General features: G+C 37.3%; 2 protein-coding genes across 2 annotated transcripts in view; one reads left to right on the top strand and one right to left on the bottom strand.

Annotated features, from left to right (window-relative positions):
- Nucleotides 1-9,124, top strand: part of cdk5rap1 (CDK5 regulatory subunit associated protein 1) — a 13,302-nt gene extending 4,178 nt beyond the window's left edge. The window contains exons 4-13 of the mRNA XM_015388079.1: nucleotides 89-189; nucleotides 265-475; nucleotides 566-686; nucleotides 1,384-1,614; nucleotides 1,808-1,905; nucleotides 1,983-2,038; nucleotides 4,716-4,846; nucleotides 4,949-5,098; nucleotides 5,539-5,679; nucleotides 8,985-9,124. Coding sequence (XP_015243565.1) covers nucleotides 89-189; nucleotides 265-475; nucleotides 566-686; nucleotides 1,384-1,614; nucleotides 1,808-1,905; nucleotides 1,983-2,038; nucleotides 4,716-4,846; nucleotides 4,949-5,098; nucleotides 5,539-5,679; nucleotides 8,985-9,068 — 1,324 coding nt within the window. The 3' untranslated portion in view covers nucleotides 9,069-9,124. The remainder of the gene's footprint in view (nucleotides 1-88; nucleotides 190-264; nucleotides 476-565; nucleotides 687-1,383; nucleotides 1,615-1,807; nucleotides 1,906-1,982; nucleotides 2,039-4,715; nucleotides 4,847-4,948; nucleotides 5,099-5,538; nucleotides 5,680-8,984) is intronic.
- Nucleotides 9,125-9,190: 66 nt separating this feature from the next.
- On the bottom strand, nucleotides 9,191-15,255 carry LOC107093196 (bactericidal permeability-increasing protein-like). Its single transcript, XM_015388080.1, has 16 exons — nucleotides 15,100-15,255; nucleotides 14,190-14,300; nucleotides 13,992-14,106; nucleotides 13,777-13,908; nucleotides 13,546-13,701; nucleotides 13,399-13,462; nucleotides 12,243-12,303; nucleotides 12,074-12,165; nucleotides 11,818-11,994; nucleotides 11,673-11,732; nucleotides 11,424-11,591; nucleotides 11,270-11,337; nucleotides 11,141-11,183; nucleotides 11,000-11,063; nucleotides 9,797-9,873; nucleotides 9,191-9,692 (listed from the first exon to the last, which is right to left on the bottom strand). Exons 2-16 carry the CDS (start codon nucleotides 14,290-14,292, stop codon nucleotides 9,651-9,653), a joined length of 1,422 nt encoding a protein of 473 aa, XP_015243566.1. The 5' UTR covers nucleotides 14,293-14,300; nucleotides 15,100-15,255; the 3' UTR covers nucleotides 9,191-9,650.
- Between the last annotated feature and the right edge of the window lie 10,097 nt (nucleotides 15,256-25,352).

Here is a 25,352-nt window from a genome sequence, read left to right as displayed (position 1 = left end):
TATATATATATATATATATATATATATATATATATATATATATATATGGCTAAATTGTAAGATTAACAGCAGTAATTATGTTCTACAGAGAAAAGGCTGAACAAACAATTTGGAACAGACTCCAGCAGCTTACAGCCATGAAGAAGAAACGACTCAAAAGCAAGTCACCGATGAAAATAGGCATCTTGGGTAAGACGATGTCCACATTCGTGACACGGTTAGAGGATACATCAATATTCTAACAGGTGTAAACCGTTTGTCCAGGCTGCATGGCAGAGAGGCTGAAGATGGAGCTGCTGGAGCGGGAGAAGCTGGTGGATGTCCTCGCCGGCCCTGATGCTTACCGGGACCTTCCTCGACTTTTAGCTATCGCTGATGGAGGTCAACAGGCGAGCAACGTGCTGCTGTCTCTAGAGGAGACCTATGCAGACGTCATGCCCGTTCAGCATGGCGCTCAGGGCTACAGTGCTTTTGTGTAAGCCGTTTCTCCAACTAGCATCGCTTCTGATCAGAGCTAACAATCTGGCTCGGTTCTTATCTGTGCTTTCTTTTTTTTCCCCAACAGCTCCATCATGCGAGGCTGTGACAATATGTGCAGCTACTGCATCGTTCCGTTCACAAGAGGCAGAGAGAGGAGCCGGCCTGTCAGATCCATCCTTGAAGAAGTACAGATGCTCTCAGATCAGGTAAAGAACGACCCATGTTTTCAGTATTTTTTGTGAAAGTTGCTCAGCTTGAAGTGATGCCATTTCGACTTCAAGCTACAATATTTAAACTCAGGCCCTGATGTAGAAACCCTGAATATTTCACCGGCCTTTTACGGAAAGTTATGCCAGTAGTAAATGTTATTTTATTGTTGAATTACAATAATTTTTTCCCCCTTGTTGCAAAAGAAAAAAAAATTCACCACACCCCGCCTGGAATGGTTTAGATGGTCAAACATATTAGTGAGGCGGCTTCATTGTGGACGTATAATGCTCTAGTTTAATTCACACTAGCTTTATTTATGGATAATCTAAATCAAATTTTCTTGAGTCGTGGAGTGATTTTATAAATGCTATAGACTGTAACCGCTGTGAAAGAATCAGGGATGTAATTTCCAGAGATCCTTTCGCTTTCCTATCAACTTGATGCAAATAGAGTTTATTCTCTCTCTGCAATCTGGAAATTTTTTTTGATTGTTTTCTTTTCAGCTTTTTCGTTTTGAAAGTTTACATATTAGCAGGTTATTAAGGAGTTTTAGTTGAAAAAAGTGTCTGATGCAGCCGCAACACGGCTGTAGGAAATTGGTTTTATGCTTTAATTTTTGGAGGTATATTATCGTCTTCATTCAGGGAAAAGTCACCATCAGTTGCATCTGTATTGTGTATGTTTGTGTGTCAGGGTGTGAAGGAGGTGACTTTGCTCGGTCAGAATGTGAACAGCTACAGGGACACGTCAGAGCAGCAGTTCTGTGGCCCAGAGCTGACGAAGCTCAGCCGCGGCTTCGACACCGTCTACCGAACCAAGCAGGGAGGTCTGCGCTTTTCCGATCTGCTCGACCAAGTGTCGCGCATCGACCCCGACATGAGAATCAGGTTCACTTCTCCTCATCCGAAGGATTTTCCTGATGAGGTATGCCACACTAGTCACTTTCCTTTTCTTAAGGTAAACTGGTGGAGTTGGATGTACATGTTATACAGATAATTTCCTGCCATTATAAAACAAATGATAGTGTTTGAGTTAAGAAAATAATAGAAAAGCCGTTTCTGCTGTTAAGATGTTTTTTAATCTCTGGAGTTGAGTTCTGGTTTATGGGTTCCTGCAGGTTCTGCAGCTGATTGCAGAGCGCCAGAACATCTGTAAGCAAATCCATCTTCCAGCCCAGAGTGGGAGTAACCAGGTCCTAAAGGCCATGCGGCGCGGGTAGGATGTCACTGTTGTCTTTTCAGAATGAGTGGGGAAGGAATCATTTTGAATTACTCTTTATCTCTCCTATTCAGTTACACCAGGGAGGCCTACCTGGACCTGGTGGACAATATAAAGAGAATCATCCCAGGTAAGCATCTAGAATCATGTTCCACTTCGATTTATCAACCGTCACTGCACAGCACTAATGAAATAGCATTAGAAGTCTATGTACAGAACCTTACATAAAATTATTATGAATTTTGTATTAATTTCGGCCTTTCTGATCCACTTTTATAACTACAACTGTTCTACAGTTTAGGGGATGTTTGAGTGGGATGCAAAGGTTAGAGTTGATGTGCCCCAACATTAAGATCGCTCCGCCTACGCAAAAAAAGCCAACAGAGTGAAAGACATTTGACCTGATCAGAAAACCTGCAGGCAAAGATAACAGGCAGATCCTTTTTCTAGATCAAGCCATTAAAGTTAATTCAAGGTAGAAATAGACAAATAGAGATTAAAACCCACACTTTGCAAGGACAGAGGAAGGAAAATGGTGTACACACCCAGGTCTGATGCAGTAGTGTCTGACGCCTTTTAGAGTTACAAAAGCAGATGAACAAGTGAATATAGTACATAAATTAGAGGTTGAAATTATGAAGCATGATGTTATCATTAATATAATAAGAATCTGAATGAATTAGGGCTAAAATAATGAATTGGATTAATCATCTTTAATCGATTATTGAAATAATCGTTTAATCATGAACTAGAGTAAAGAGACTCTAAAGCATGCTTTCAGATGGAAGAGCAGCCCCCTTAGAGCAGTATTTGTACCACATATGTAAAAAAAAAAACATATAAATGTTTTGCATTTGAGTTGAAAAAAATTTTGTTGTCTGTTAAAATGTTCTACTTAGAACTCCTCAAATGGAAACGTTTTAGTTTCATCTGGATACAACTTTTTTACATTTCTGATTGGATACTTCTATTGCATCCTTGAGAACAATATTGGCACGATTTAATATAAACACAAATCATACATTATTTTAATACTTATTTTGTAGTGTGGAATATTAGGTGATTGATTAAGTGATTTTACTCAGAGAACAATAGTCAATAACAATAAGTATGAGAACAGCTGACTTAGTTGTTATTATCCAAAATAAACTTTAGACAGAAGCATTGTGTTTATATCATCAGGCCCATATCTGAGATCTTAGGTGAAGGCCGTTACAATCAGATATAGTTTTTTTTTTTTGCCTGATATTGACATCGTATTGGGACATTCCTACATAGAACAGAAGAATTGTTTGTTAAACTTTTTAAACAGAGAGAGAGAGAGACGCCGCTGCTCCTGCAGAGGAGGGTTGTTTCATTTTGGGATAAGAGGCAAGTTGCTGACGAGAGATGGTCTCGCATCAATTAAACCCTCATGCTTAAAGCTACAGTGTGTAATAATTACAGGGATATACAGTCAGAAATGTAATATATTATACATAACTATGTTATTTATCATCATCTACGAGCTCAGCCTCTTAACCTTAATATTTTCGTTGCCTTAGAATTCGTTATTTATAATTACATAGGAGCGGGTCTCGCAGCCATGGAGGCAGACATCTTTGCGCTACGGCAGCGCAGAGCCAACCAATTAGCGATTGCGAGATCGCCCATTACGCTCGAAAGTAACTACGGCAAGTTGAGAGAGATGAACTGAGACGGTACTGAACAATAGATACTAAATATTACTATAGATACTAATAAATACTATCTGTAAAATTATCTATGTAAACAAACCTCATCACTTGAGAAGGTAGGTGATGCGGACGTCGTGGAAGACATTTTGTCCCGTAACGCTCGCCGTACTGTTGGGGGGGAGAAGCGGTGGGGGGGAGATGTTCATGTTGCTGCGATCTGCAGTCTGGACATTAGATGTCGCTGAAAATTACACACTTAAGCTTTAATTTTTTATTCCAACTTACATCATGCTGTATCCTGACCATATTTCTTTTTGTAGCCATTAATAAGCTTCTTGTATATTTCCAGCTTGGTATTTACACTTTCTGCCAAGTGTGGTCAGGCACGGGGGTGGAGTCATTATGATTAAATGAAGGAAGTAAACCTTAAATAAAAAAGCCATCCAGGTTCCAAGTAGAGGTTGTAGATGTATTGATATATTTCTGTAGTATTATGAGCCCATGTAGTGAAGAGAAAATCCACAGTTAGCTGAAAAATGTTGGTGAAGCAGGACTTCAAAAAATCTTTAAAGGATCCAAATACATCTGAAGTTATTCCCATAATGACATTAAACTGTTTAAACATAAATGTGACTCAGCAGTGGAGCAGCAGAAAGTGTTCCCATTGCAGTTTTAGTTGTATAATCTTTTCTGACACCTTCCGCTTAGTTGGCTCGCCACAGGAGGCCGATCCTGCATAGATCAGTGCGCCTGTTTACCGCTGACTCCGCCAATGAGAAGGCAGAGACGTCAGCGTTTCTTCTCTTGCACAAAACGAATAAAGGAATCTTTACTGCAGATTGTCCCAGTGTGGTAACAGTTCTGCCACTTTCTTCATCTAAATGCAAAAGCATCCAGCTTCAACTGGACATACAGTAAGCCGAACCTTTAGAGGAGATTAAAGTTTAAAAATAAATTTTTTTTTATTTCTTGCAGAGGTTTGTTTTCTTAAACATTTAAGTAACTAAAGCACTTAATGTGGACCATAGTGTCATATGTTGATGTGTAAAAGAACAAAAGAAAACCCCAGTTTATGGGGTTTTTGCTTCATGAAATCAGTGACTGACCAGTGACTTTATCTTCACATTTTAGACGTGAGTCTCAGCAGCGACTTCATCTCCGGTTTCTGTGGCGAAACCGAAGAAGACCACCAGCAAACTCTCTCCCTAATCAGAGAGGTGGGCTACAATGTGGGCTTCCTATTTGCCTACAGCATGCGGAAGGTGAGCTCGTATAACACCAACGGAGGGTCGTCTATCATACATTTGCTTTCTAGTAATTAATCTTTTTTATCTTTCTTTTTTTGTGTGTCTGATCCCTTGCAGAAGACACACGCCTTCCATCGGCTACAGGACGACGTGGCGCCACAGGTGAAGCAGCGGAGGCTGGAGGAGTGCATCTGTGTTTTCCGGGAGGAAGCTGCGAAGGTCAACGCTGCCATCGTCGGCAGCACGCAGCTGGTGCTGGTCGAGGGAGTGAGTTCAGCCTCTCTAACATAATATCTGATTTTTAAAACACAGATCAGATTCTCCGTCCTGAGGTGTAGATCTTCCTCTTGTCTGCTTCTCTGGTTAATGCTCTTGTTTGCCGGCACATTAGTTTAGGCAAGAGCCACGTCTTTTGTAGGCTTGCAGTTCAGATCGAAGAAGGTGGTGCATTTAAAAAAAAAACTAAAAAAGTGAATCTGTGCCATTATATCCAAGATATAAGGTTTCTTCATCTTTTTGTTCATCATTTCTGTCTACAAATGATAGTGGAATACTGCTTCAGGTTTGCTGACTTTAACCATAGGGAAATGTGAACCTGATTATGTCCTTTAGACATGAAGGAATAAAATGATCTAATATGGTGTAAAGGGTTACACTAACCTGTTACCAGGCAACGCCGCTTAACTCCACTCTCTATTTTTATAAAGGAAAGTAAAAGATCTTCCGTAGATCTGTGTGGGAGAACTGATGGGAACATGAAAGTGATTTTCCCCAAAGAAGATGTTGCCGTTCAGTCCTCTGCATCCATCACTGCGCCAATCTGCCCTGGAGACTATGTGCTGGTGAAGGTAGGATGGGTTTCATTGTTATACCTGTGAGGAGCTTGTTCTGAAACAGTTGAAATGGGCTTTATAGGCTAACCCAACGTAAATGAGTAAATATGTTAGCTCAAATTTCTCCTTATGATGTCTTCATGTTTTTTGTGCATAACGTTTTTTTTTCCTTTGCATTTACCCATCTGCTGGTCAGTTTGTGAATAGAGCAAACAAAGCAGATGTGAACAACATAGAAATTCAAGGTAGTGAATAAAAATCTGTTGCCTACTGTTCCGTTTCTTTATGTGGATATTAAACCACTTTGCTTGGACAATACCTGCTAATGTGCGATTTTATGTTTGTCTCAGTCCTTTTGAAGAACCCCATGGCTTTTTTATTACCCAGACAATATTTAAGCTTTGTAGCTCAACTTATAGATCTATATAAGAAGCTCTAAAAATTTGTTATCCAAGAAATCTAATTTTTTCTCTTAAGTTTTTACTGTCAACTGTTTCTCTATTTTACAAAAAAGAAGAACCAATACATTTGATTAGTATATTGCAGCAGTACAGTCTAAACTTTATTTTTTTTTAAGAATAAAGTAAATGTAACGTTCATGTTAGTCCATATGTTTTATATAGTATCGGTAAAAGTAGAAAACCATAAAAAAAAAAGAAAAAGGATTTCAGGTGATGCTGAGATATCAGAGCTTTTCTCCCTCCTTGAACTCCTCATCTAAAGTGAATCATCCTGTGGTTGGAAAGGTTCTGAAGGCAGAAAATCGAGCGCATGGTATGGCTCAGAAACGCACCCGATGGAACCGCTCTGACTGACGGGGAATGCTGATCTTTGATAGTAGCAACTGTCTGTCATTCAGGCAGGAAGTCAGTCGGTGAAAAGCAATCTGGCCCAGTTTACCAGAAAAAATACTACATGCACAGACTTTGGTTCACATGTTTTCTGGACTTTTATGTAAAAACAAATCCTGATGATATGATTAATTAGCAGCTATTGTAAATGTTAGTACTGAAAACTTCTGCCCTGGTATATCCAAGGAAAAGAAGGGAATTAAAGTGTAGGTACATAAGAAGCTGGTGGTATTGGCCAAATGGGTCATTGTTTCATTTACAGCCTACAACTCCACAACTCCAGCTCGATAACGCAAACCTGGCACAATCTGAGTCACTCAGCTCTGAAAACATTCCTGTTGGACTAACTCACCGGCACCGCTTCCATCTCTCCACAGACGGATTTACATTTAGGATCTGGTGTCAGCTGAGGAACTTTGTGGAATTATTAAATTGCTTAATAGAGCGTGAAAATCAGTAGAATACTTCTGCTTTACTGGGATCTTATTTATTTATTTTCTCAGACTTGGTGGTCACAAAAAACAGAACCATCCAGGCCTGTTATAACTATCCAATCTTGCAATATCTGTATTTTTCCCGCAATGTGAAACTAACAGGATACTTGTGACCCTAGTTAATCTCGTTATGGCAGCTGCCATGTTCCCATCAATCAGTGCATCAATGCTGCTGATAGCTGCTCTGGAATCATCAGAGATTTGAAAATGCCAACAAATGTATCAATGAAATTCATGCTTTAACAACAGTTTGTTAACAATTTCATTACGCCGGGTTTCCACTGGATAAGGAAGAACCCTATTCTACCGGGGGCGTTCTCAGAGAAGAGCGATTCTGCAGGGTTGGGCAGGATTGTGTCAATGCGCTATAGTATTGTAGTTGTAGGCTTTAAATGGAACAATAAACCCATTGCTCGGTATTAACCTGTGTTTTGCATGCCTACTCTTTCTATTAACCTAGTTTTCTTTAGATCCATCATGTGTGCATGACTTCAAATACATAGTTTATCAGTTGTTTTCTTTAAATCAATGCTTATATTATGGCTGATGATAAAATGGGACCAGAACATAGACGTTACTATAAACTGATATCTATAGACCAGAGCCAGACATTGGACGATAACTAGAAAACCTCTGAGGGAAGTTTTAAGTTTTCCTTTGGATCTTTTTTTTTGTAAATACTTAACCCGTCTTAGCAATCCATTAATGCCTTTAAAAATGTTCAGGTCTAGGGCTGAAACAAGTTAATCGGATTAATCGTGATTAATCTATTATTGACATAATCGTCAACTAATTTAGTAATCAATTAATTGTTAAACAGGAGTGTAGAGACTGTAAAACACACCTTTAGCTGACTGAGCAACACACTTGGAGCAGAAACTGTACCAACTTTGTGAAAAAACCCAAAATAAAATTTTTATCCATTAATCTGCTCTGATTATTAATTGATTAATTGCAAAATAATCTTTAGTTGCAGCACTAGTAAGGTCCCATATGAGTTGGTTGTCTCCCCCTAGTGGTCTGGAGTACTTCCATCATGCAGCACCAGTTTGCAACTTTTCGTAACTTGCAATATTTTTCTCTGTTCTGTAATTTACTGTTTGTGTCTCTTGGTCTCATTTCTTCGTTTACTATTTTAATATTGTGCTGTTCCTGTGAAACTTGCATTTACACAGGGCTGGTCTCTGCTGGTATTCAGAAAGTGACCAGGCAATTCACAACCTGTACATCTCAAATGTTTAATGATTAAAATATGTGCTACTTCCATCCAGCACTAGTTTGTCGTCATAAACAAACAGTAACAAACTGTTTTTTTCCCCCCGCTATTCATTATTCTGCCAAAAGAGGCCACAACCAGAAGTTTCAACTATTAAAACAGATCTATGAGCATCAGCAGCATCTCTCTATCAGAAAGAGCTTGAATCTTTCCAGTAATTTGAGGTACATCTGTATGCTCGTTCTTTTAAGCTTCATCTGCCAATGACCCTGTTCACCAAATTTCCCCTCATGACAGTGTCCACTTCAACATCCAACCATAACTGCAGTAGTAGTGATGCTCTAGAAGTAGTCGTCTCGATTTGGCTCTTGTAAAACTAGCCTAAATTCTTAAGCTTGTTTTCTAAACTTTAGTTTAGTCCATGTTCACCCACAATAAGACATCTCAACGTGTTAAGATAGCAAAGTTTTATTAGGAATCGATCATTGACAAAAACATGAGTAAAATGATTCTGCAAAAATTACATATTTCCTTTTAGTCACAACTTTGACATTATTAAATATTTAACAGGACCTCTGACTAGAACTGGAGATTTTAGAGTTTGTTTTATTAAAATTTACAGTAAAAAGAAGAAAAAGTGGTAGCATTTGCTGAATCTACAATAGTTTTATTCTGGCACTTATCACATGTCTACTGCTTGATAATCTCACAAGCCTCTAGCTTGGTTTCTGCTACAATCAGTCTGTCATTTTTTCGTAGATCCTGTCAGCCAGCTCCCAGAGCCTGAGGGGCCGGGCCCTTGGTCATGGCTCCCTGAGAAAGAACACTGATGCACTGCCGTGATGGAAACAAACGATGCTACATTCTGCTACACGACGCCAAAAACAGAACTAAGAAACACCATCTGCTATGCAGCACTATTAAAAGCTCAGTTTTGTGTCTTTAAATGTCAAAGCCAGTTGTATTTATGTTACTAAAATGCTGTTTTTATAAATAATAGTGTCTTTATAACACTCAACTGTGGTTGATTGATTTTTGTCCCTGTTGCATTTGATTGATTATTCTGACTTTGTAATGCAATTCTCCTGGCTGCAGGAGAACTGTTCAGATCAGCACATTCACAGCATCATTCCTCTAAGCCAGGAAATTTGAAATAGGATTTGGCTAAAGTCAGCAGCTGAAAATAATGCTGTGATCTGCTTTGGAAGGGAAGAATTTTTCCTGAATAGGACTCTGCCCTGCAGAAAGTCGACTGTTATTAGAGAACAGCAGTAACACAAGCGCCTCATCCACAGTTACATGGAGCCAAAAAAACAAACAAAACAACCAAATACAAAAATGATAAATATCTGAACTGATATTAAAAAATTTATATTTCTCTTTGGAATAACAGCTGTTTTCTTTCCATGTTGGGGTGTTTTCAGTTCAACCTGTAAACTGAACGTCGGTCCCGATCAGCATGTAGTCCTACAGAGAAGCATAACATTTTTTCTATCAGAAATCAATTTTTAAACATTTTCATGTAAAATATATGATCCCTACTACAGCTGAACAGAAAACACGTCTCTAACCTTCATGATTTGAAGCTGGGGGTTCACCAGGTTCATCTTCCCGAGTGCAGGGAGTGGGTAACCCTTTCCAAGTTGAACTGTAAATAAAAATGAATCAGTTTAGGTTAAATTAATCACTGATGTTTCAATACAGAACTTTATACCAACTAAATTTGAAGGCACTAATACTGATTTAATATTGATTAAAGAAGCCAGATTTTCTATTGACAGATTAAGATAAATTTGCAATGGCACTAACAGTAAAATCACCAAAAAATGTATGCATGGTTGCTATTGAACATTTTTAGAAACATATTTTTAAAATAAAGAACTTCTAACATGCAGGATATATTACAGGAAAATTATCATTCAGTAAAAATGTAACCAATTTGTCAATTGAAATTATTTTGAATTAATTTTAATTGCTAAAGCAGTTTAATATAGGCTGCATAATTTATTCTAAGCTATACTCATTTAGCTGTAGAAGATTCTTAGTCATCCAGGTCAGTCATTCCAAAAAAGTAAAAAAAAAATTGCAATTCAAAATGTCAGAATTAGCGTTGAGTTCGAAGCTTAATATAGTAACCTCAAAAAACAAACAAACACTTGTTTTAGCTTAGAAAACATGCAAATTGACCCAGAAGAACGGGTCCGCCCTTTAGGAAATGGGAGTCGTTGAGGTCTTTGATAGCCTGCAATACCAGATACTGGTCAATGCTCCAGAAAGGTGTTTTGTCCCCTGCATGGAGATGATGGTTGAGATGATAGCCAAAACAAGTTTTTGGGCCACTATATAAAGCTCCGAACTCAACGCTAATTCGGACATTTTGAATTAAAAAAAAAGTTTCTTGGATGGGCAACAAGACATCTTTAAACTTGGAAACAAAGTCCAGTGGATTACTTTTCAACTTTTTTGTAATGAATATACTCATCTAGATAAATAATATACTTATAAACACAGCTCCAGCCTTTTCTAAGAGCCCTTGTTAATACATTTTAAATGCAAACATAGGTGTGAGGCTATTGATCCAACAAAGATAAGCATGTGAAGGCTACCAAAAGCAAAACAGGTAAGCATTAGTCTCAGACAGTCATTTTGTTTTTTGATTTCACTGTAGATCAAAGATTTTAGAGACATTTTAGCGTATCAAATAAACTGTTCCAGAAATTTCCCCTTCACCTTAGAAAATTTTAAATTGTTTTAAAGGATCCTGATTAACTTACCATTAACTATGGGTATCACTACCACTTTGAGGACCATTCTGAGCACACTGTCAAGGGAGCCAACCTGTGAATCAGCAGCATGGTTAGTTTGATTATGAGGTGATGCAGTCTTTACAGTGACTCGGAGGATAAAGCTCTTACATCAAACTGTCCCACATAACTGGTTCCCAGGGACAATTTCATTCTGTACAAAGAGAGCAAGGTTGAACTGATTAAATATCCGCACAGGAATTGAAGGAGAAATTACTGCATTATTTTTTAGTGACTTACTGGTTCAGAGTGAGACGTCCAGCAACGTTCAGTTCTCTGACAAACACGTTTGCGCTCACGCTGCTCTCCTATAAACAAAGCATCAAAAATGTTCAAGATTGAATCTCCCCCAACCTAAAATGTGAATTTCAATCTCATCCACACTGTGGCATACCAAGTTTAGGACAAAAAGAGGGGACAGTGTCCCGTTAGGTTGGATGGCATACGCCGTCACCATGGCGTTGGCCTGAACAGTTGCATTTTTGGGCTGGAAAGTGACAGTGGGATTTTGCTCTGCCCTCACCAGCAGCTTCATCATTAAACCTGGGTACTGCTTTGCAATCTGAGAAAACAGAAACCGGATCCATGATACTGGGACTGCTAGAGATGTTTATGTTGCTCAAATCCATGCAGTTCCTCTCACCTCTGGGATGAAGATCCCGAATGTTTTTGTGTTGAGTCGGAAGGGTGAGCCTTTGGGGACCTGTTTGGAACGGATAAAGGAATGTTGTCATTCCAGTGGGATATAGGGTACCCTGAAAGCAATAAAACAGCATGTAGTTGCTCACCATGTCATCTGTGACATAGAGGCTGAGGACTCCAGCTTTGTTGTAGACGAAACCTGCAGAGTTGGCAGTGAAGGCAGAGAGGGCCATGTACAGCATGTTGTTGTTCTCGGATGGGAGGGAATAAGCTGCAGGGGTGAAAGGAGCCTCCTGGTGTTTCCCAATGTTGTAGAACTCCCCCTTTAAAAGAAAAGCACTAGTGATGTTAGATTCTAATAAAATCCATATAGACAAGTTTTAAATTGCCAGCTTTTTTTACCTTCATGTTCAGATCAAGAGTAGCTTGTGAAATAGCTGGAGATGACACCATGGAGTATTCAATCTCTGCATATTTGTCCACCTTGGCCAGCACTGCAATAAGACAGAGAGATGCTCACCAACCCTCTGTGACACAAAGACTAAATGTTATGAAAAAAAGGATGCTTTACCATTGAGCGTTTTCAGCTTAGGGTTTAAACCTGCCACTGTTTTATCGACCAGAGGACAGATCTGCACAGTAAAGAAGAGGAAGAGTGATTTTCTGCTCTAGTTGTCACCAAAATAAGAACCGTTTTAAAAAGATACAAGGTTTGCCTGGTAGAAATATTGGATACAGCAATTTCCAAGCATGTTATCACAAGCTATTATTTAATCAGGATGAAATAATAGCTTGTTAACACTGTTATTTCATGTTATTTCATCAGGATGAATCACATTAATGATACCTTTTTATTCATTGAAACTGCACAATTTGATAAAATACTTAGTTTGATAACATTTCATATCTGAAAGAGAAAACTTCTAAGTTTTAAGATGAAAAAAAGACACCCTCTTGCAGTGAGCTTTTTCTTTTAATTGAGAATCTCTTTGCTTGTATTGCCAATAGTGGTTAGGCACTGCCACACTACCATGGGTTCGGTATATTATTTTTGAGCAATACAAAAGGATCCAAGTTTTGGCAACCTAGTGGGCTGTTTGGCTTTTCACATTTCAGTTTCCTGTTACAATAAAATCTGTGACCCTCTATATATTATGACCTACATGTATTCCATCATAGACTTCTTTAGGTTTAGTTCTGAATGCTTTGAAGTTAGGGTTTGTAGACGCATAGACTGGGGAGCAGACTCCAGGAGCTTCAGTCACAATATATGACGGGTCACAGACTTTGTTGTAACACCCAATGAACTGCTTAGTTTTTACTCACAGAAATCCTCACACTGATGTCTAATCATGACAAAAAAGACCTCATGCATTTAATGTGGAAGCTACTGCTAAGAATAGAAGGACGTGGGAACATCTGGGTTAAACTTTTAGGATAAAAATAAACATTCGCTAGTAACAAGGGTGAAACTATGGTGAAAAACAAGAAGGCCTGGGTGTAAATGCAGCCTATCCTGATCAAATTAGTTAACTAATCATTATAATAACCACATGGCATAGACTATGTTCACAAATTACAATGCTTTTTAATGGGATTTATGTGATGGACCAAAGCAGAATAGAGGATGACTGAGAAGTACAAGGAAATGATATGAAACATAAAAAAAGAAAAATCACTATTAAAATTGGGAGTTACTAAGTGTAAGATTACTGGTTTACCCTCACCTGTTTCTGCAGAGCGTTACGAAGAGCCTTGTTTATGAACTTGCTGAAGAGATTGTAAAGCCAGCTGAAACACACAACCATGACAGATGTTAGGCTTCTGCAGCACATGGTGGAAGTCCAGTTCCCTCATGGATCTTCTTCTTTTACCTGGCTCCCCCATGGAACTTGACTTTGGCACTGGCGACATTGGCTACACAGTTGGTACTGCTGACCACAGGTCGACCCGTCTGGTCACTTTTCACTGCGACAGTTGTGCTGATTGAGAGTCCAGTGACACCCACGTCAAAAGAGCCGCTGTCCTTACTGTGAGAGGAGATTCACACAGCGGTCAGTGATAGAAAATGGCCAGGATTTCAGTTTGAGAGGATATTTACTCACATTATTCTGAGGTACTTGACCCTCCAGTTTCCATGCAGATTCATGAAGGCATCTCCGATAGTCAACTTCACCCCCGTCCCTGGCACCAGATCCACCGCAGACTTCGGCAGCCCCACATTCACCAACCGTATGCTGGAGTAGATGGTTTAAGAAAAATTAGCCTTTCAGTTTTTTCACTTAATTTAGAGTGTTTTATGATTAATACAGTGTCTTACTTTGTTAAACTGTACTTGACTTTACCAATGGGAGACACTCTTTGTGAGCCTGAAAAATCTGGGATCTGGACAGATTTGAGTTGCCCCTGCAGGGCGTCCATGCCCAGTTGTTTACCTGGAAAAAGAAGCACAGGTTTGAATGCATGAGAACAAAGCCAGAAGTCTTACCACAGAAGGAGCCTTAGCTGGAAAAATTACCATATTGAAGGCCTTTATTGGTCAGCCTGACCGTCACTCCTGGGTTCATGCTCAAGGTAGTAGAAACAACCGCCAGGAGAACCAGCAACAAGGACAGAGCCATTATGTGTTCTGGGAAACACACAGGATTTATGTGAACATTTGGAGGGAAAAATGGCAAAAAAAAACTTCTGTTTTTGTAAAAAACAAAACAAAAAAAACATGGCATAATGCAAGCCTTTTAGTGATGGACTTTTAAACATTGACAGCTGCATTGAATTAAACAAAGTTGTATTGAAGTAGAGGGACTAACTGCAAAAGAATAGTACCCTTTTTAGATAGATTAAAAAATGTTGGATTTCTTTGCAAGATACTGTAAATTTGCCAAGAGAAGAGGGGTGGATATAATCCAATATTACTCAGATTCTCAGACAATTTGCTGTAATGCATTCACATATTTACTAAAATGAAACACGTTGTTTAATTAAAGAATATGGACAAAAAATATAAGTGCCTCTTAAGAATATATTTTTGTGTAATATTCTAAGTAGGTTTGGGATTTTTTTTTTTTTTTTATATCTGAAAGAGTGGCCTGTTTCCCCTGGTCAAAACCACATGACCAGTGTTAAGCAAGTCTAAAAGTCATTTCTATTAAATTAGGATAGGAATTAAGATCCAGCCCTCATTCTTTGTAAACTTCAGTTACAGGATGGTGGAATCAGTGCAGAAAAAGAACTTCACAAACTGACATTATTATAAAGAGTTGAGTTAGGTCATGGTCTGTACATACAGTATCTGACCAAATAGTTAAATGCATGAGAAAACAACAAACACTATTTGAGATTTAATATATTAAAATGGTTTAATTATTGTTAAACCAATGATTGTTAAAACACCATTATTAAATTATAGAGCCATCGCTGAGCCTTACCTGAAGCAGAAGGTCTACAGGCGCTAGCCAGTCTTCTTTTCTCCAACACTTTGAATCTGACTGTTTACAAGTCTGAGAAGTGAGTGAGGAAGAGAGACACACGGCCTCTAATATACTCCCTGATCCAGGAAGTTAAACCTGCAGAGGACTCACCCACTGGCTTGAAGCAATCACGGGTTTTTCTTTCCTCGAGTAATTTTTGGCTCTAGGCCTTATCTGGCTGCTGTTTGTGCAAGTCTGAAATCTGTACATTAAGAGTTAGATATTGAGCAACTTTAAAATGTTTGCACATTTGTCATTCTCTTTATTGTTCTTTTTTGTTTCTTCCCAATCTGATGTTCAATCAAATTAGAACATATAGAGCAACCTTTCAAAGTTCCTCCTTTTTTAAACCCATTTAGTTCTGCATTTCATTGAGGTGTGAAACTTGTGAACAGAAAGGGAAGTGGAGATTGCAGACATGTATAAAACCGTAATTGGGTTTTGAAACATTTGCGCTAGATTAACCAAGCATAAATTATTTGTACCACCATGTATGTCCAGATATTAAAGAAAACTGCTCAAACATAAAATACCCAAATAAAAAGTACTATTTTACCCCAAATCAGTCACAGGGCTGTAATAATCTACAGGTCCAGCTGATGAAATAAAACTAATGGCAAATTAGTTCCACCTGCTGCTGCTGTGCAAATGGACCACAGACTACAGGTGGAAATAAGAGGTAATTAGTGGTTTCTTCTGTTGACAACTTTTCTGGCTGATGTTTTGGCAACTGTTGCATAATGTTGTCTGCGTTTCACAGGTAATGCAAAATGGCACATCAGTGCCAGCTGTTGCAAAAAGGTTTGCTGTCTGTCAACAGCATCCAGAGCATGAAGGAGATACCAGGAGACAGGCCAGTGCACCAAGAGATGGGCAGCAAACTGTCATGAACCATAGAGATGATGATGCAAGGCTAGACCTCATGTGGCAGAGGTGTGTCGGCAGTTCCTCCATGATGAAGCCATTGTTGTTATGGACTGATCTGATACGTTTCCCAGATTAATTTCCAGTTGAGCACACCTGGGACATCTTGTCTCGTTCCATGAACTAATGCCATGCTGCATCACAGCCTTTTCAGGAGTTCACTGATGATGTAATTCAGTTCAAGGAGGACATTATTTAGGAGAACATCTGCTGCTTCATCAGGAGCGAATAGGCAGTTTAGGAAGGTGCTACAGGTCACACACACTACAGAGCCTCGTTTTACTAATGTTGTTTCTTTAAATTGTGCTTTTAAATGCGGTCAAGGTCACCTTATAAAAGAGTAAAAGAAATAAGAAAGAATTAATAGGAACATTTTGATTGCTCAGAATAAAAATGATGCTCTGAACAGATGTTTTCTTTTTGACTCCTCATTTCCACTGAACTTTGATTGACCTTAATTGGTATGTTCCTTTTTTAAAGTATGATCCAAAACCCAGACCTTTCTGATCATTATGAAGTTATTTTTTTCTCAATGGATTCCAATCTGTAATGAATTAAGCTCTTTAGCTGGAATGTTTCATTCATTGGGATCTAAGATGTGTTACCTCCGTGTTCCCTTTTAATTTTTGGAGGGCTATTTATGATCAGAAAGGTGAGCTGTGACCTTTTGGTGACATTTATGGTTAGTGAAGCGCAAGCAAAAATAAAATATGTAAGATCTGTAAAAATCATTAGCAATTTTAAAATTGGTATGTTAAAGGAACCTTGATGAAATTCTCTCAATTATTTTATATTTTTATTTTAAAAAAAAAAAGGCTAGACAATCTTTTTAAATTACAGGATTTCTATTTTTGGGTTTGGGGTCAAATAATCTTTTTGCATTCTTTCCATTTAATTTTTAAATTGGATGAAAACCTCAATTTTACATTTTTTTTCCCCTCATAAAATGTATAATTACATAAAATTATCGGGGAAAAAAGCTCTTTATACCTTATAATTATTTTCAATTTGCCATTTTATCCATCTTTTTCTAATATTAAGGGTTTTTCTGGACAAATTTCTATCAATATTTTTACATTCTAATGAAAGGAATGCTGTAAATGGAGCTTTTTTGGCCTAACCTATTGGGGACACTTTCTGCTGGATAACATTCAAGTCAGCAATATTTTCAATTGATAAGAAAGCCATAAAATGTCAATATTATTACATTAAATTACAGTAGGTTTACAAAGGGGCATGCAGGTGGAGCAGCGGTTAGTGCGCAGGACCCATGTACGGAGGCTTTAGTCCTTGACACGGCCGACCCGGAATCTGATCTGTGGTCCTTTGCCGCATGTCTCCCCCCATTCATACCCCCCTTTTCCTGTCGGTTTACAAAGGCTTATTGATAAACAAGCTGGTTCTTCATAGTGAACAGTTTCCAGACATAATGATGGGAAGGAAAGAGAATGGGCCACAGGAATGACTGCAGTATTTGGACAAAAAGATGATGTAAGTTGTCTTTTTAATTGGTCTTATTTTCTGAGAAACCATATCCATGATCTTTTCAGAAGAGGGACCAAAACTACTGCAGCTTACAAAAATATTCACCCACCCAAAGTTCTATGTCATTTTTTTATGTTTGGTTGGCCTTTAAACTGGAAATAAAATGGATTGATAGTTTGAACTATTTCAGTTACAGGATATGCCTTTAACTTTGAGGATGTATTATTTGCTAATCGTAAATGAACAAATCAGACCTGGTAACTGCAAAAACTTCTGCAAACGTAACGATCCCTCCAAGGTCAGTTCTCTCATTTGAAGTTAAATGGTTTTAACTGGAACTTTGCCTTCATAGTAAAGGGAGTAAATACCTTACATTTCTTAATTCACTTTACCTTTCATTAGTTTGCATAGATCCATAAGTAAAGTACTTGAATTATAGATTGGAATATATCTAAGATAAAAAGCAGTGTACGTCACTGTGTCTGACTTAACTTTTTAACTGCTCCTGTATTTAGAGTATTTCATTACGTTATGCTGTTTTTCTTCTGCTTTTCCCGTCATGGCACACACTATCAGTTGGGAAACTCCATGAGGAAAAAGTCCAACCTTCCCTGGGGAAAAAAACATCTGCTCTAGAGCCGGCCGCATTCCCGAGTGCTTCCATCACTGCTGACGGTTTTATTTTCACTTCTGCGTCAGCTGTTGTCAGGAGAGCACACTGTGTTTTTGACTTTCTCTGATCTTTTCTTTTCCACTCAAAGTGAATCAAAGTTTTATTGATGATAAAATGAAATTAAAGGTTGCCGACCTTAATGAAAATTTAGCCACTTAGTCTTAAGATGAGAGCTGATGGTGAAACATTTTATCAAAGTCCCATCAAAGCTATGCGCATAAAGGTTCGAGAGGTCAAAAATCGGTTTCAAGCTTTTGGTTTTTCTCTTTGTGCATTTTAAGGAAGTAACATGTTTCTTTCTTTCAGCTTTGTTAATCAAGCACATTGCAGATCAGCTATATGTAAAACAGATCTTCGCTACCCCGCTTTAGCTTTTTTGTTGGTCTTTTAAATTTTTATTGATGCTTTTATAATACTTTTATTATGCTTGCATTGTCTGAAACAACATTATTGAACAAGTTGCAACCATTTGTCATTTCTTGCATAGATTGTGTACATGTATGTTTACCGTTAGGAACTGTGAAATCAATCATGAAGAAAGAAACCATAAGGCTAATGCAGTTAAAGCAGTTGGAGGCGGTGACTCAATCACAGCCTCATCCCATTCCGGAAATTACTGCCAGTTATAATAAGCAAATTAACAAACTTAAGAAATCAGGGGTTTCATAATTTGTGGTACAAGATATTGTGAAAAGAAAGAATATCTGGAAAGATAAATGCAAGCATGGAGGATTGCACATAAGACAGGGAAGGATTAAAACTAATTTAACTGAGGTGGTTGTCAAAACATTGTAGCACTATAATATAATTTTACACACATAAATGTGAAAATGAGTTGTCCAGAAATTACCAATGCGAGAGTTTCTGTTCAAAACAACTGATTTAATTTAAAAGAAAAATCCAAATTGTGTGCAAATTCTGCTATTTTACTTTTTTTTATTCTAATTTAAATAGCATAATCACAAAATAATAAATTCAGCTGGAAGGAACACTTTTACAAATTTATTTTAAAAGAAAACTTTTCCAACCAATGCTACCAGGGGGTAACATACTTATATGTTAGAACAGGATAAAGTAACTGCAGTTACACTGTTTACTGTATATTTACTCCAAACAGCAAAGCAGGTTAAACAGATGAAAAAAAAACAACAGTATATCAATGCAGCTCAATTATAAAAAAGAAGTCTCACTTTAACAGAAACCGTGTGTGTGCTTGTTTCTTAAGTAATATTAACTTTACTTCTAATACTAAGGTATAAGTCAAAAATATGTTGCAGTAAATCTACTTGTAAAAGGATATTTTTTCGAAATTTTACTAAAGTAAATGTAGTAAATTACTATCCCCCTCTGGGAACAAGATGCAGTATATTATTCAGTCTCTCATTTACAGGAAAAAGCATCTTGTGATTGTGGGAAACCTTTCAGAAAATGCAAGAGCTCAGCATCTGATTCTACAGGTCTCACTTTTTTCAGATTTTAACCTAATGGACCAAAAAGACCTGTGGAACAAATCATTTAAATGAACTGCACCAAAATACAGAAGTTTGACTGAAAGGCATGGTGGATAATCGATTTAAAATCAGCTGTAAAGCATAAAGGCGGGGATATCTATGAATCAGGGAACCTTGGAGTCATGCAGTACACCATGTTTTTACAAAATCTGAGGCCATCTTTTCAATTGATAAATCACAAACAGAGCAGTAAATCTGCAACAGAATGGCTCAGTAACCTGTTGGAGTTTTGCTTTTCTTTTTATCAATTCCTTGTAGTTTTCTTTCGGTTTTGTCTTATTAGTTCCAGTTTTGTGCAATCTTTTATCTTTATCCTAATTTTCTATGTTTCCCTTTATTGAAGTTATTTTTTTTTGTTTGTGTTCGAGTCGGTTTGTGTTATTATCAAAAGATGGAGGCTAAATTTGAATAATTCCAGTAAAAACAAGTTTGATTCGGTTTTCATTGCAGCTATGAATGTCTCCTTTTTATTTGATGCATATTATTCTTTTTTTAACTAGTGAAAAGAGGGTGAGAACAAAACCTTGAACTGAAATTATGATGAGTATTTTCAGTAACATAATAGTTTCAGTAACATAATATCAGTCCTCAATCAGCAAACATCCTCTTTTGTTATAGGCTGGCTCTAATATGATTTTCACAGTGAAATGTTTGCAGATAAATTACTCCCTGAATGAGCCTTGCAGCTTTTTTTTCATTGTTGCACTGTCACAAGTACAGAGCAACAAAATTCACTCTCTAACCCATCCCCTTGGGGAGCAGTGTGCTGCAATTGTGCAGCGCCCGGAGAGCAGTGTGGGGTTAAAGGTCTTTTTGCTCAGGGACCCAGAGTGGCAATCTGTGGGAGTGGGGCTCAAACTCAGAACCTCAGGATTTCGAGCTCCATGCCCTTACTACTTGGCCGCCACTCCCCTAATGAGACCCAATGAGCAGAAGACAATGAATACTGATCTAAATAGACATGTTCTGTGTTCTATCAACATGTTTTATGAAGCAATGTATTAGAAAGTATTGCACGTCTTTTAACAGTTACACGAAAATTTGACCATATTTGCCTGATTTTAGCTTCCTTACACTGGTTGCCAGCGCATTTTAGGATTAATTCTAAAATCCTTTTTAAAGTTTTAAAGCTCTTAATGACCTTGCACCTCCCTATCTGTCTGAACTGTTGCATTCTTACACACCCTCCCATTCCCTCAGGTTAGCTGATCAGTTGCTTCTCAAGCAAGGTGCCAAAGACAAAGTGCAAGCTCACAGGGGAACAAGCTTTATCTGTAGCAGCTCCCAAGCTATGGAATGATCTTCCTTTGGGCATAAGAAATGTCTCTTCTTTAGAGCTATATTTTTTCTTTGGCTTTTGGCACAATCTGAGAGGTTTCAATTTGTTTTATTGTGTCTGTGTATTAATATACATTACATTCGATATTTTCTATTTTATAATTGCATTGTATTTTATGATTGTGTACAGCACTTTGGTCCTGTCGGTGTGTAAAGTGCTTCATAAATAAAGATGGTATGGTATGGTATGGTATGGTATGGTATGGTATGGTATGGTATGGTATGGTATGTATGGTATGGTATGGTATGGTATGTATGGTATGGTATGGTATGGTAAAACACATCTAGAACAGCACTGCAAGCACTGCAAGTTCTGCAAGTTCTATAATATAATAGAAAGTCACATTTTATATTGATGTAGAAGTTAGATAAAACTTAACACAAAGAGGAAATCTGCCTCCCTTATAAAGATTTCTGCACACAAATAATGCCAAAGTTTTAAGGACATTGGGTTTGTGAATTAAGCTGCCAAGTTCAGTATATGAGTTCGTCCTATGAAAAAACTTCTCTCTGCCAGCAGTGTGACTCAATAGGGCGAGTTAATTAATCCTCATTTAATTGTTCATAAAGACAGACGATATTATGATGTCTCTTTATATTTTATCTTTATCAGAAATGTTTACCATGAAGGAATAAATTAAAAAGAAATGATTTGGTTCTTTATTAATGGAGTTGAAGTGTTGTGTCTTTTTGCCCATTCTCTTTGAGTGCTATGCCATTCAAACATGTATATACAACAGTAAGTGTGCTCTAAATTGCCATTTGATGAGCATGTCTGGTCTTGCGTTCCTTCCAGTGTACCTTACCGCTCAGATCCTGAAGATAGGCATTTGCATTAACAAAGAAGAAAACCACGGAAAAAACAGTGTGGAAAATGGTTTGATGGGGGAATAAAGACATTTTATTTTCAGACAAAACTTTACCTCTTACTTAAATCAGGTTGTTTCTTTCCATCACCCTCTTCAATAGCCTCTAGTTGGTTAAACAGTCTAATCTATCTGCTTGGGTTATAAAGTTGTAGGTTATGTTGCTGATAAAACCTAAAAACAAACTCTGCTGTGTCTTGATCATTACATCTTTTAATTTGGCACTGTGTTAGCAAGTCCAACATAGATCATCTGTGTAATGGTCAAGCCATAGTTTTGTTAGTTGCAGGGCTGAATTTTAGGACCTAGGAATATGTACAGGTTGAGGATGATATCCCCAGTAAAGCCATGATACCCCTGCAGATTATTTGTGAGAAAAAAATAAATAAAGACACCATTGTAAAGGAAGATAAATGTGTTTGGAGCATTTTTGGGGCCTGATACTGTGAACAACACCTTTGCTTCTTTATTATCCATTTCCATAATCACTTTTAATACATATGATAGTCTATTAAAGGTCTTTCCGTCAAACACATAGCAACAGCCACCTTCAAAAACAAAAAAGGACATTTACAATTTCCGCACAGAAAATTATAAAGTTAATCATTATATATAATAATGTTCAAATAATTAAAGTACTTGACTAAATCACAATACCTATTTGTAATATTTAGGCTGATCAAATAGAGCCAGAATGTCCAGAAAAACACAGCTTGATATGCTATCATGGCTTTGCAAAACAGGCCTGTAGCCTGATGGTGTTCGACATGTGACTGCTTCTCAGGACTGTTTCATTATTTCTTCCAAGGAGGTTATGTTTTTAGGAGAGTTCGTGTGTCTGTCTGTCTATGTGTGTACAGGATAATTTGAAAAGTTATGAACGGCTTTTAATGACATTTTTACCAAAGGTGCACCTCATTCCCAGGAGAAATCCATTATATTTTAGTTTTGATCTACATCATGATCTGGAATTGGGGAATTTCTTTAGAGGATTATTTAACATTATGTGGCAGGACAAGCAATCCCCCCCTAAGCCAGAGGGTGGCAGCAGTGACTATTGACAGCTTCAGGTTTGGACTCGAAAAATTTCAGAAGTATTATACTGAAGACTAAAACACAGGAAAGGTGAGTCATGCCTCGCTCAAAGTCTTGATCTGCCGATCAAACAACAAAGGAGAGTACAGAGCGTGTTAAGAAGGTGAGAGCAGAACAAACACTAGAGGCTGCTGAAATTTGCTGTGCCTTATACATAGACGTATGAAAGGATTTTAAGGAAATTATTGTTTTCAAAGGTGCACCTCATGCCAAAGAAACAATTTATTAATATTTGGTAATGAATTAGATCATGTGTGAGTTTTAGCTATAGGTATAAGTAACAATATGGGACAAAATTAGTTGTTTGGCAGAGGTCTGTGCTCTTCGATTGCTTTTCTAGTTTTTAAATGTTTTCAAGACCTCTTTAATTCTATCGGCCAGAACCAAAGCCATAATCCTACTAATATTATTAAGCAGATAAAAAGGTCACCTATCATCAATAAAAAGCAGGGGGAAAAATCAATAGGTAGTAGGTGTTTGGTTTGGTGTTAATGTTATCAGACTGTCAAGCTTTATACCTCCAAAAATAGCTGTTAGAGGAAAGGAGCTACATGATTAGAAAAAGGTTGATAAAACTCTGCAGATAAACTGTCTATACCAGGAGATTTGTTGGCCTTATATGGAGTAATGGATTTAGAGATCTCATCTCATAAAGAGCTGTCACAGCGGTTTCTATTTTCCACTACAGTAGTTTTTAGGTTGTAAATCTTGTTAAGAATGATAGTTAAATATTTCTATTATATTTTAGCTGCTTAGTTAGAGTAAAAATTGGCAGAAAGGTTGACATTCGTTTTGGATCGGTTGAGATTGTGTTAATAGTATTTAGGTGACAAACAGAGTTAGATTTTGATCAGTAGACTTTGTTTCTCACCTCTAGCCATCACATTCTGGTTCTAACAAAGGCACCCTGGGCCTCGTTTTGATTGTCGACTTTGTTTTTTGAAGCTCAGCTAAATGTAACTTATCTTCCTCCAATATTTCTTCTGGGGACTTGTGGTAATAAGAGGTGATCTTATAACCTTTTTCTCTTCAGCTTTCCTCAGTTTAGAGATTTGACTCCCATACCGTCTTAAGGACTTCTCCTTTTTAGCCTTATTCTAATAATATGAAATTGCTTTCATTTTTAATGATATTTTCTGCATATCCTTCCCATATTTGTGAAAAGAAATTCATAACAGTTAGTTGGTAAAGGGAAGCACTGAAAATACAACGAAATTCATTTCGTTTTGATTGTCTTTTGCAAAGTTATGATGCTCTAAATTCTAAAACCGTCCTCTTCTTTTAAGGACTTTCTTTATTTTTTAAAGTGTCCTTTCTGGCAATGTGGCAATAAGAATAATTGTCTTGATGCCAAAAAAAGCCCAACAGATTTTACTTTCACAAGCAGAGCAGTATGGCTATCTCCATAGTGTTCCACTTGATTTATGCAGATAAAGTTCTTTATCATAATTATGCAGGAAGTTTTACAGATTATATGGACACTGCAATGTAAAGTATTAAGTACTTTCTTTAAATATATAAATCCCTATTAAGACTATTTGAAAATATAAACCTTTAAAATCAGTGGAGAAATAAAAAAAATAAAAAAACTGCGGAAAACACAATCAAAGCAAAACATGGTAAGTTGCTTATTATAATTTATTGGAATTTGAATATTATTGTCTGTAGAACAGTATGCACCAAGCAAAAAAATAAAATAAAAAAAATCAGCATATGTTTAACTAAAGTTGTGTCACACTAACCAAGACATAACAGGACTTTCCATATATTGTATTGAAAGGAAATATTCCACTTTGAAGGTAAAAGTGATATGTAAAGGAATGGCAAATATACAATGATGCTAAATAAAGCTTTTTCTTGTAACCCCATCTACAATCCCTTAGTACAATCGCTCAGCTTTCCCCACATAGAGTAAGGATTTATCTTCAAAACTGTAGTTGCACAGGTGATGGCATTAGATTTGCGATGAAAAAAAAGGCTTTTTGGTTGCTGATCTTCTGATTTATAAAAAAAAAATCTATATTTCTCTTTGATTGGATTAAGAGCCTTCACTCAGGCAGCACATCAGAAGTATTCTCTGTTTTCAAAGTGAAGCAATAGAAACTACTGACCAAACATTATATTTCAGTGCTTTTAAAACCATTAAAGTACATTTTTTTCTTCATTTCAGATGATTTTCTACTCTTTAATGCTTTTTCTCCTTCATAACCAGTTCATTCAACACAGAGCTGTTCACCTCCTTGCTGAGACGGTCCTTGTTGTGCAGGTGAGGCTGACAGACTGCTGCTTTTCTTAACTGTTTGAAACATGTATTATGTT

Source organism: Cyprinodon variegatus, unplaced genomic scaffold (assembly GCF_000732505.1).
Source record: "Cyprinodon variegatus isolate N-32 unplaced genomic scaffold, C_variegatus-1.0 Scaffold412, whole genome shotgun sequence".
NCBI classification, from domain to species: domain Eukaryota; kingdom Metazoa; phylum Chordata; class Actinopteri; order Cyprinodontiformes; family Cyprinodontidae; genus Cyprinodon; species Cyprinodon variegatus.
This window is presented reverse-complemented; position numbering and strand designations above follow the sequence as displayed.

Excerpts from the sequence above, each read along its gene's own strand:
- LOC107093196 (XM_015388080.1), bottom strand. The coding sequence starts at position 14,292 with ATGGCTCTGTCCTTGTTGCTGGTTCTCCTGGCGGTTGTTTCTACTACC. Across the intron at positions 11,592-11,672 it reads TCGGGATCTTCATCCCAGAG|ATTGCAAAGCAGTACCCAGG; the intron begins GTGAGAGGAACT and ends CTGTTTTCTCAG. Across the intron at positions 11,064-11,140 it reads GTTATGTGGGACAGTTTGAT|GTTGGCTCCCTTGACAGTGT; the intron begins GTAAGAGCTTTA and ends GCTGATTCACAG.